Raw genomic sequence first — 11,809 nt, 5'->3', positions numbered from 1 at the left:
TGTTGGACATGCACAGCAGAATTATTTACAAGGATGACCAAAAAGTGGGAGAAGAAGTTGGTTTATTTAGAAAGTAAAGATTAGGGTTGAGAAGATCTGCGACGTGCGATAGTGGAGGGCGGGGCCAGCGTGGCGGTGTAGCATTTCTGGAGCAACAGCAGCTGCCAAAGGGGACAGCTGGGTAGTGGGCATAAGGAGGCACCCGGGGAAGAGAGCCTTCGTCTTAAAAGGTTTGGATGGATATTTATAGACATCCTCAACAAGTTCCCAGGTTTCATGTGAGAAGGGGAAACGTGGTGGGTTGCAGTGTTTGTCTTGAATCCATTTTGAAATCTCAGAAAGTTATCCTATACATATTTGTGGACGGGCTCCTAGAATTTAGAGCTTGCTCTGAGCAGATCTCCATCACACACGTGCTTCAGTTTCTTGCTGAGGACGGATCACCAAGGAATGTAGAGCTGGTGTCTTTACTGGACGTTCTCCATCATCTTCAGAAATTCTAGAGACAGAATCAGAGGCCAAATGAGTCAATCGGCCGGCCTGTCAAACCCATCACACAGTGTAGATAAACCCTGTACATGAGAAATGAGATTTTTATATTTATTGTCTGGGGAGCTAGAAACCCTATCCATACGTAAAGGGACTGATCCTTATAAGGTGCTTTTCTACTCTCTGAGAGCACTCAAAGCCCTTTACACAACATACAGCATGCCTCATTCCCCCATTTGTATAAGAACATTTCTTTCTATGCTTATGTACGTTCTACCTAACGTTCACACACATTCTCACTCTAATAGATGTGTTGGAGAGCAAGCTGGGGTTAGTATCTTGTCCAAGGACATTTGGCATGCAGACTGGAGCAGCCAGGGATCAAACCACCAATCTTCTGATTAGTAGATGGTCTACCTCCTGAGCTACAGCCACCCCAATATTTAAAATATATATTTTAAACGAAATGTTTAAAATTAAAATGATACAAATAAGGATCTCGATGACACAGCAAGGTATAAGACAAGAATGAATTAGAATTTTAAATGTTTGGTTGACCCTGCACTCTGACCCCCGATTACTATCGGGGGTCAGAGTGTGTTTCTATGCTAGGTATGCTAATTTATTTATGCAATTTCATTTTTCTCATATATATATATATATATATATATATATATATATATATATATATATATATATAAAGCATGTAGCTAATACACTGAATTAAGAAAAAGTTTCATATTTTATTCATTAACATGTGCGTCGTAGCCTTCATCTGTCACCTGTTACATTACATCATTTCCTCTGGCATTAATGAAGTATTCTGATTCTGTTGCTTTATCATCTTATTTTATTAACTAGCCATGGTTAGCATGGATGTATACACATAACAAGCATGTCTTGAGACCCCCTCAGTGATAGATCTAAATCTAAATGTAACAATATGTACATTTTTTTTTTTGCTCCACCTCCAGTGCTGCTGGTTTACTCGTGTGCTTCATGTCAAACTGCAATTGAGCCAGAATTACAACTGAAACTGGTTCATTCATATTTTTAATATTCTTAACAATATTAATAATAAACATGATAACATTTGCTGCAAGCTGGACACATTTGAAGTTGTGGTGGAGAGATCACGGAGCAAACTGTCATCCATCATGAGGTCCACCCTCTGCACCAGTTATTGGACAGCTAGCAGAGCACCTTCTCTAACTTGCTAACCTGATTCAGGTCTGCATCACAGATATAAGAAGGCCGTCTCCCAGATAATGTATTATTTTATATTTATAAATGTATTGCATATTAAATTCTTCTTGTTGTTATTTTTATAATTGTATCAATTGCTGTAACAAAAAAAATCTCCCAAACTGAAATAAATACATTTCTTCTTATTATATTTTTAAAAAAGACAGCATTATTAAAAACGCACAAGGAAATGCCGTTAAATTGCCAAACAGCAATCATAATCTAATGCAGACTGGTGCAGATTTAGATTTTTTTTTGTTTTCTAAGCAATTTTGATTGTAGAGGTTGCAAGCCCTTGTTCATGACTACTGTGTGGGTGATGAATTTAGCTAAAACTTAGTGGTTTTGTTAAGGCTTGAACTCAGAGGCATAGCTGTTTTGATGGCAGTGCTGACACAGTGATAGCTGTGTCACCCTCACCCTCGTTGAGTCTAGGTGCCGAACACGTCCTCATGCTTTATTAAAAGTGTTAGTGTCAATGTGTTATCTGAAATGGAGAAGATTTTCAGTTGTGAATTGGAGATGGACCCTCTGTCTCTCATACTGGGCCTCCCCAGCCGGCGATTAATATCCAAGAATAATAGGAGATTGTACTGTGTTCTCACCTATGCGGCACGGAAGAATATACTACTCCAATGGATTTATGAAAAAGTACCAACTATTAAAGGTTGGCAAAGAGTAGTGTTGGATCTAGTGCAACTGGAATATCTTACATGTGTACTGCACTCAAAAACAGATCAATTCTTTAAGGTGTGGGAACCATACTTGAACTATGTGGAACCTGATGTTTCTAATATTATGTTACAAGGATTCTCTTGAGTGTTCAAACTGCAACGTAATACTGGGACGACAGGTATTGTACTGTATTGTATCCTCTCTTTAATCAAAGGAGCTTGCAAAGAAAAGCGTCTGGACTTCTTTAAGTTGCTTGAAGACGTTTCACCTCTCATCCGAGAAGCTTCTTCAGTTCTAAGGTCAAATGGTGGAGAGTCCCAGATATAAACCTAGTGGGAGTAACCCCCCACAGAGGGACAAAAGGACCCCCTGATGATCCTCTAATCGCCTGAGCCAAGGTGTGAAACTGGGTGTGGGTCCCAATCAGCCAGGGTTTCGAGTGAGCTCATTGTGAAACCTGGCCCCACCTTATCATGCGAATTCCTGAGGTCAGATGGCCCAGGATGTGAGTGGGCGTTAAGGCGTCTGGGAAGGGATCTCAAAACTGGATTATAGATGGCAGAGAGTTGGTGTCGTAAACCCCCGCCTCTGTTCAAAGATGGTCGCTCACAGTGGACATAGATGGCTTCTTTCACTCCTCTTTCAAACCATCTGTCCTCTCTGTCCAAAATGTGAACATTGGCATCCTCGAAAGAGGGTCCTTTATCCTTAAGATGCAGATGGACTGCTGAGTCTTGTCCTGTGGAGGTGGCTCTTCTGTGTTGTGCCATGCGCTTGTGAAGTGGCTGTTTGGTCTCTCCAATGTAGAGGTCTGGGCATTCCTCGCTGCACTGTACAGCATACACCACATTGTTAAGTCTGTGTTTTGGCGTTTTGTCTTTCGGGTGAACCAGTTTTTGTCTGAGCGTGTTGCTGGGTCTGAAATGCACCGGGATGTCGTGCTTGGAGAAAACTCTCCTGAGTTTTTCTGATACACCGGCTACATAGGGGATGACAATGTTGTTGCGTCTGTCCTTCTTATCCTCCCTCGCTGGTGTCTGATCTTCTTTTCTGTGCCTCTTTGCTGACTTTAAGAACGCCCATTTAGGATAGCCGCACCTTTTGAGTGCTTCCTTTACATGTGTGTGTTCCTTCTTTTTTCCTTCAGGCTTAGAGGGAACATGTTCTGCCCGGTGGTGTAGGGTCCTAATTACTCCAAGTTTGTGTTCCAAAGGGTGATGGGAGTCAAAGAGGAGGTACTGGTCCGTGTGTGTGGGCTTCCGGTAAACTTCGATGTTGAGTTTGCCATTCTCTTCGATGTGCACAGCGCAGTCCAGGAAAGGCAAACAGTTGTCCTTTGTGTCTTCCCTGGTGAACTTGATGTTTTTATCCACAGCGTTAATGTGCGCAGTGAAGGATTCCACTTCTTGTGTCTTGATTTTGACCCAGGTGTCGTCTACATATCTGTACCAGTGGCTGGGTACTCTTCCTTTGAAAGAGCCAAGAGCCAACTACTCAGTTACAGTATCCACTGTAGGACAAACAACTCTGGCTGCCGTTATTTGTAGTGTGAGTAGTCTGTCAGCCTGCTGTTTACCTCAGCTGCCAAAATGTGTCCACATCTATTTGATCTGACGGGAGTCTGATACAAGTCGGGGAGTCAGTGAAGCTCACTTTTGTCCTGGCTCACTTTTGTTGGCGATATCCTGAACTGTTGCTGCGCTGCTGTTTTTGATGCTGTTAGTTGGCGTTAGTCAAACTTTGTTTGAAGTGGTCCGAGTCATTGTTGGACTCGGACTCTTAGCGAATAAACTCTTTTATGAGCTCAGTTTGTTGGAAAATATAATTACACATTAATCAATGTATTTTTATGAGAACAATATTCTTTTTTCTTTTATATAACTGTAATACTGACTGACTGTACCTGTAAATAGAGGCTTAATCTTACCATCAAAATCAATCTTTCCATCTTTGTTTGTGTCAGATTCCCCAAACATCTCATCGATATCTTCCTCTGTCACTGGTTCTCCAGTCATATGAAGAATTTCCCCAAATTCCTCACGATCAACAAAACCATCTCCATTCCTGTAGATTTAAATATATATATATATATATTTATATCAAGTTCAAACTCAATCTCCTTTCTTCCTGCCAATTTACATCGACGCAAAAGCTAAAGTCTGTCCTTTTCTCTTATTCTTGTATCTGTGTTCAAACAATTATGTCTTTGAGCTTTTTTACGTCTGACAATACTTTTGAGTTTTTATTTTAATGTAAATGTTGTTTAAGGGCTAAAAAGTCAGGTAAACAGGCTATGGGACTATAGTCAGTCACAACATTAAAGGCTCTGATATCTAAAGTATGACATAAGGTATTTCATTACTGCAATAACTTGTTATTTTCAAATATAAAGATGTGTAAGTTGATACAAATCCCATGAGAAAGACTAAATCTTTGAACACAAAAGTGAGCAACAGGTGCTCATAATTCTCATCTGTCTCTCTAGTTATTTGACACACTAGTTATTTTATCAATTCTAAATTGCTTTTCACATAAATGTTTGAAAACTTTATTAACTGTATTAAGTTTTGTGATGACGTTTAGTGTCGTACTTGTCAAAAATACGGAAGCATTCTGAAAGCTCTTCTTCGCTCTTTCCTGCCTGGTCCTCCTTTAACTGTTGGACCATCATGACCAAGAACTCCTCGAAGTCGATGGTACCGCTGCCTGAAGACAGAAAAGATGAATATGGGAAGATTACTGTTTTACATTTACCGGGTAGGAATCAGTTTGAAATGTCTTGTTTACTTATCAAGTGATTATCTCCAGTTCACCAACTGGTCTTAAATTTTTGATGAAGGGATGCACATAATGCTCAGTTCACTCATCACAAGGAATCTCGTGACAACAGCTGGACATAGACTTTTAGACATTTTCATCCAACCATGATCTCACCATCCTCATCGACCTCCTCTATGATGGCATCCAGCTCCTCCCTTGATGGGTTCTGGCCCAACATCCTCATTACAGTGCCCAACTCTTTGGTGCTGATGTCACCGCCTCCATCTGTGTCAAACATGTCGAAGGCAGCCTTGAACTCTGGGTTAGAGAAGGAAAAGTTCAAATTTAGGCTTTTTTTTTTGGTTGCTTTACTGTCTAAGCAAAGCTGAAATCATTAATTTCCCATTAATTTTCATCCACAATACAGACTGTAAAAAGTCTACTTGAAAATCACTGCTGGAACTCAACTTAAGGTTATCACTCATTTCTTCATGTAGAAAAAAAAATACAGACCTGCAATCATCTCCTCAGTCAGGAAGGACCGGGCGTCACTTTGGGCATCAGTGGGCTTTAAAAAGAAAAATGAAAAAAAGGTGGAAATGCATCTGTAGTCAGGCAAGTGGATGCTATAAGTGATATCAAATCATAACTAGAACAAGCTGTAAGGAGTGGCTATTGGGAAGGGGATAAATGAGCTTTTTCCCTTCACTTGTCACAGTGGGAGACCGCCATTATGTCCTGTAATAACATCACAGTGGTGAAAAGCTATATAGTGTTCTCTTTTGTTCACATGTCTAGGACCAACACATTAGCATCACAAAAGGTTTCTTAAGAAATAAACTACTTCTCCCTTCTGAAGTGTATTTAACCCTCCCCCCTCTCTCCCATGTCATTTGCTACAGTTCATGTTCTATAGATTAATGTTCTGTAATATTATTTAGAACATAAGACTAGAGCTGTATGATGACTTTTAAAGGCATCATCAAGTTTTGGTCTTTAAGCATTTTGCTACTTTAAGTTTTCATTTTTATTTGACTGAATACTGAATCACAGTTAGTCTGTATCTCTGCTCATCGCGCTGCTCATTGAAATGAATGGAAATCAGTCCTTCCAAGAAATTCAATGGCATTTAGTAATACATAATAACAAAATAAAGAGCAGAATGATGTCCAGAGTTGGGAAATCAAAGAGAACTGCATATAGTTAAACAATTAGCTGGAGTACAATTTGCGGTAATTGGATAATTGGCCTTCAGCTGCATTCACAGAGCAGATTAATAACTTTTTTTCAGTTTTTGGGGCAGTCAGTAGTTGTAACTGCAAATGGCTTATTAAAAGCAAGAAAAATGACTTCCTATTTCCCCATTTCTGGAGAATGCAAAGTTAAACTTGAAAATTTTAGGCATCAGTTAGCGACCGGCAATGATTGTAGGCATTTACTAACACAACAAGCTGTTGCCTGCTGTTTTAGGAGATATGTGGGCAACTGAATAATTCTGGTCTTACCACTGCACTACCATTATCGTCCAATTAATAATATTTTTTTTCATTTTTTCTTTTTTGTTGTTTGCTTGTTTATTTGTACATTTGTTGGGCAAAAAAACATTTTAACATCTTTCAAATCCATGTGACGTGTGAAAACAAGACAGTTATAGCTCACAGTGATGCTCACTACAGTGTAACTATTCTACAGTGTTAATACTGTGAATGGATGTATTTTAAAATCATGAACCAAGCTATTATCAAAACTAACCAAATGCCAAGTGGAAACAAAACAGTGAATAAAAACAAAGCTGAACAAATTTAAAAGCATCTGACCAACATTTCCCAAGAGGAAGAAAATAGTTTAGTTTTTATGCACACTCAGACTTTGTTAAACCATCCACCTTTAAATTTCTCAATTTGTATTCAGAATTTTACTCTAAAGAGATCATAACACTGGTGTGGATTATACAGCATTTCTAAGAGGAATAATTTGAGCCAGATTTGGCTTTTTTAAAGTTTTGTAAATGTGGATTTTTTTAGATTTCAATTAATATTTTAACATAATTGTGATCCTAAGCAGTTTAGTAAACAGAATCTTGCAGAGCTTAGCATAGCAAAGATAAGAAAATAAAACTAAAACGAATTTTTCCTGTTTTCCTTGACAAAATGTTGATAATGTTGCGACATATGGAAGGAAACCCACCCCCTTTCCTTTAAAGCTATTTTTAAGGTGAGACTTGGGAGAGGATTTGACAGGGATTTTCTCAAGGTGAATTTCCTAAATTAGGACACTAAGAAAAGGCAGCTTGTCTTCTCACTTTACTCAGCTGTGTACATCTATCTTTAGTACCACTCCCTCCAATCTAAATATCAATCGTAGCGGGTTTAGTTACAAAGTGATGGAACACAAAAGCAGTGTGAGCCTGTAAGCAAACAGCAACGAGGAGTTACAGCAGTTCACAGCAACAAGTTACTAGTCAGACAAACTAGATTTGTGTGTGTGTTGTCTATCAGGTGTGTGCCCCGCATGACATTTCCAAATATTTAAGGAATTCCAGGATGATTTATAAAATCCAGTTATGATGCGGATGAGGACTTGCTGGATGAGCACAGCCAGTTTGCTTCAGGTATTTATCTCCATCCTGCGTCATCTGCCTTTTCTTCTCATCCCTTGAAAACCAAATCAAATCCTCAGGATGCATCATAAACCTAAATCCTCCTTCTCGTCCTTTACCCCCTCCTCCGTTTTTGGTTTCTTACCATGGTGGCGGACTGTGGAGAACAACACACACCAGTACAAACAACAGACAGCTGGGAAAGAAGGTCTCCTTTCTATGCAGTTCAGGTAACTCTGTGACTTTACTCTACTCCATAAGTACCCTCTCATCCCACCAGCATTTTACTAAAAATGATCAGGATTGGGCCAGAGACCCCCTCCTCAGACAAGAGCCGGCCAATCAAATTTGGTTTTAGTTTGTGCGCCCTTACAATCTCCTGATGGACATCCCCTTGTGTGGCACAGTGTCCAATCCCCCATATTTAGATAACAGACAAGCTCACTGACATTTATTGAAAAAAAAGAAAACACTGTGCAGGCATCAGGCAGCTGAAGGTTATTTTGGCAGAGGATCAACTGGGCATCTCAGTGCAGAACGACACTTGATTTCACATGGACCAGAGCGCGTGCACGCTCGCGCACATCACACACACATACATGCACTCACGGATTAACACCTCCCTGCATGCATAGATTCTCTGCCCCTTCCACAGTGTCCGTTAACCCATCTATCTGCCCTCCTCCCTGTCCTCAGGGCTGCTGACTTGCCCTTGCACCTATGACATCTGAAACATAAGAGCTGTGCAGAAAGACCTGTCACCTCACACAACTGTTCCCCGTCTTAACAATTTTAGCTAGTGGTTTCTCATTACCTCAACAGAAAAGCAAACCTCTAATTACCATGTCAGTAAAAGGCTTGATCGAGCCAAAGTCAAAGTGAAATTTCCACAGAAACTCATTCAGAATCCCACTGACACTAATAACCAGAAATTAGCAACAGAGGCTACTTGACAGTACATCTACACACAGTGAAGGAAACAATTCTTTTAAGTTTGCTCGCTTGTAAGAAATGAATAGTTTCAAGTATTTATGGTAGTTGAGAGGCAGAATATCTGCCAAAAAAACACACTGAAGCGTTGACATAAGTCATAAATTGATTTGCTTGTCAATGAGTGAAATAAGTACAGGGTGGGCCATTTATATGGATACACCGTAATAACATGGGAATGGTTGGTGATATTAAAGTCCTGTTTGTGGCACATTAGTATATGTGAGGGGGCAAACTCCTCAAGATGGGCGGTGACCATGGTGGCGATTTAGAAGTCGGCCATCTTGGATACAACTTTTGTTTTTTCAATAGGAAGAGGGCCTATTTCATGAGTTATCTACAAGTTTCTGACCACTTATAAAATGTGTTCAATGTGCTGCCCATTGTGTTGGATTGTCATTGAAATCTGCTGCAATGACCCGGTTACTGCATTCACCAGATATCAACACGATTTTGATCCGCTCCTCACGTGTTAACCTCTTCGACATGTCAATGGCTGTGAACACAGAGAAACGTGTAAATAACTTATGAAAGAATAAAGTTACGTTGAAACCAAGCACACCTTTGTTTTTCTTGTGACATTACCAATAAGTTTGATGTGTCACATGGCCCTCTTCCTATTGAAAAAACAAAAGTTGTATCCAAGATGGCCGACTTCTAAATCGCCACCATGGTCACCACGCATCTTGAGGAGTTTGCCCCCTCACATATACTAATGTGCCACAAACTGGACTTTAATATCACCAACCATTCCCATGTTATTACGGTGTATCCATATAAATGGCCCACCCTGTATTTTAGTATGAGTGGAGAATGCCTTTTTTGGCAAGCACAGCTGTCAGATGTTTCTTGTACTTGGTCACCAGGTCTGCACACATCTCAGGAGGGTTTATGACTCACTCTGTTTTTACAGAAACTCTCTAAACTCACCTTTTGGTTTCTTGGCTGCTACTTGATAACTTGAAGCTTCAGCTCTAACTAGGCCCTCTCCGTGAATCGCTACCTTATCGTGGTGGAGCGGTTTGTGTGTTCCAGGGATCCCAGGGGCTATGTTGTCTGGGGGCTTTAGCCCCCTGGTAGGGTCTCCCATGGCAAATTGGTGCTGGGTGAGGGACCAGACAAAGAGCGATTCAGAAGACCCTTATGAAGAGAACATCGAGGGAACAGTTTACCCTGCCCGGGATAGGGTGACTGGGGCCCCGCCCTGGAGCCAGGACCTGGGAGGGAGCGTCTGGTGGCTGGGCCTTAGTCCATGGGGCCCGGCCGGGCACAGCCCGAAGAGGAGACATGGGCCCATCCTCCCGCAGGCCCACCACCCACAGGAGGCGCCATAGGGGTCGGGTGCATTGTGTGCCGGGTGGCGGCCAGGAGCGGAGGCCCTGGTGGACTGATCCCCGGCTGCCAAGACTGGCAATAGGGATATGGAATGTCACCTCTCTGGTGGGGAAGGAGCCTGAGTTAGTGCGTGAGGTTGAGAGGTACCGGCTAGATATAGTCGGGCTCACCTCTACGCATGGCTTGGGCTCTGAGACCAGTCTCCTGGAGAGGGGCTGGACTCTGTCTCAGTCCGGAGTTGCTCCTGGTGAGAGGCGGCGGGCTGGGGTGGGTATTCTTTTTTTTTTTTTTCTTTTTTTCTCTTTTCTTCAGATTCAATCTGAGCCATTCAAATTCAAATTGAACTTATTCAAATTCAGTTTCTGATGGCACAGATTTCTGCCCATAGTACACCTACTTACTGGTTGTGTCGCATCAGTCTGTGTCTCTGAGTTAACTTGTGTTTCTCCTACAGCTCCGGACCGCTAAAAATGCGCGTGCTCTTTGTGAGCTCGTTCCCGGCTCGTAACCAGCGCGTTCTGCCGTCAAGGGCGATCATTGGTGAAATGTGATCATGTGACTGATGCAAGCCAGATCCTTTTATTTAGCAAAACTGTGATTAATAGTTAAATATTATTTTTTTTCTTTTTCTTTTTTCTTTTTTTCCTTTTTTTTTTTTGCCTGTCCCGTTTGGCTCTTTTGCCATCAGAATTGTTGTCTAAAGGCAAAGAAAGATGCCCAACGGATTTACTTTACCAAATTGACCATCCCAGCCTTGCCGTAATGGTCCATTTGATTCACCTTTTATTGTTTATTTTATTTTCACTTACTGAATACGGGACAGACTTGACTGGGGAAAGAAGGGGAGAAAGAAAGAGGGAAAGAGAAACAGCTGAGAAAAGGGACGGGGGAGAAGGGCAAAAAACAAAAACCAACAGAATGAGCAGAAAAAAAAAAAATAAATAAAATGCATATATCAATTAGAGATGGCACGATACCACTTTTTTATGTCCGATACCGATACCGATATCATAAATTTGGATATCTGCCGATACCGATATGAATCCGATATAGTGTTTTTTAATATCTTGCTGCATTTTGTATAAGTTCATACTCAAGTTTAAAACAACAACTACACTAAAGCTATTCTGTTATACCTGTATGCAAAAAAAATATTTCATAGTTCAGCAATACTGATCAATCTAATAAACTTAAACCTACACCATCCTCCCTATTCTGGTATTTTAAAGAGTACTTAGCATAAATATTAAGCAACCTAACTAATAGGGTTCCAACTCCCAGCAACAACAAAAATAAATAAATAAAAAATAGGGAACCACCCCTCACGCTCCACCTCATGATGCTTAATCGACGTAATCAACCTTAATTTGATGCAGTGTGAAAAAAAATGCACAGAAATCAATTATTTTTCAAGAAATATTAAATAGATTCAACATCTTTCTTCAACAAAATTGCAGACTGCACAGATGGTACCTTCCCAAAGGAAAATGTACTATAGCTTACTAGGGTATATATATTAGACTTAATAGTTACTATATACAGTAATTGACTTCTATTCATTTTACATCAAATTAAAACTTTGGGTGTCAGATAATTATTTATTAAAAGCTAGACATTTAAATGAGAATAAGAAAGAAAAGTATGTCTTTGTTCCCCCTTTTCCCTGTTAATGTCCTATCGGCCCCCCTGGTTAACTTTGCTAGATCTGCCCCTGCA

The 11,809-nt window shown here is 40.6% G+C and overlaps 1 protein-coding gene across 1 annotated transcript; it reads right to left on the bottom strand.

Annotated features, from left to right (window-relative positions):
- Positions 1–45: 45 nt before the first annotated feature.
- On the bottom strand, positions 46–8,047 carry tnnc2.1 (troponin C2, fast skeletal type, tandem duplicate 1). Its single transcript, XM_082518077.1, has 6 exons — positions 7,914–8,047; positions 5,683–5,737; positions 5,344–5,487; positions 5,001–5,115; positions 4,337–4,473; positions 46–499 (listed from the first exon to the last, which is right to left on the bottom strand). The coding sequence occupies exons 1-6, from the start codon at positions 7,914–7,916 to the stop codon at positions 468–470; spliced, it is 486 nt and encodes a 161-aa protein (XP_082374203.1). The 5' UTR covers positions 7,917–8,047; the 3' UTR covers positions 46–467.
- Positions 8,048–11,809: the final 3,762 nt, after the last annotated feature.

The sequence above is a fragment of the Aulonocara stuartgranti genome (assembly GCF_965226115.1).
Source record: "Aulonocara stuartgranti genome assembly, chromosome: 20".
Classification (NCBI taxonomy): Eukaryota; Metazoa; Chordata; class Actinopteri; order Cichliformes; family Cichlidae; genus Aulonocara; species Aulonocara stuartgranti.
The sequence above is the reverse complement of the archived record's forward strand: the minus strand, read 5'-3'. Positions and strand labels throughout refer to the sequence as shown.

Coding starts and splice junctions, on each gene's coding strand:
- tnnc2.1 (XM_082518077.1), bottom strand. Junction 4,474..5,000: donor TGCTTCCGTATTTTTGACAA/GTACGACACTAA, acceptor TTAAATCTACAG/GAATGGAGATGGTTTTGTTG. Junction 500..4,336: donor TGGAAAGATTGATTTTGATG/GTAAGATTAAGC, acceptor TTCTGTCTCTAG/AATTTCTGAAGATGATGGAG.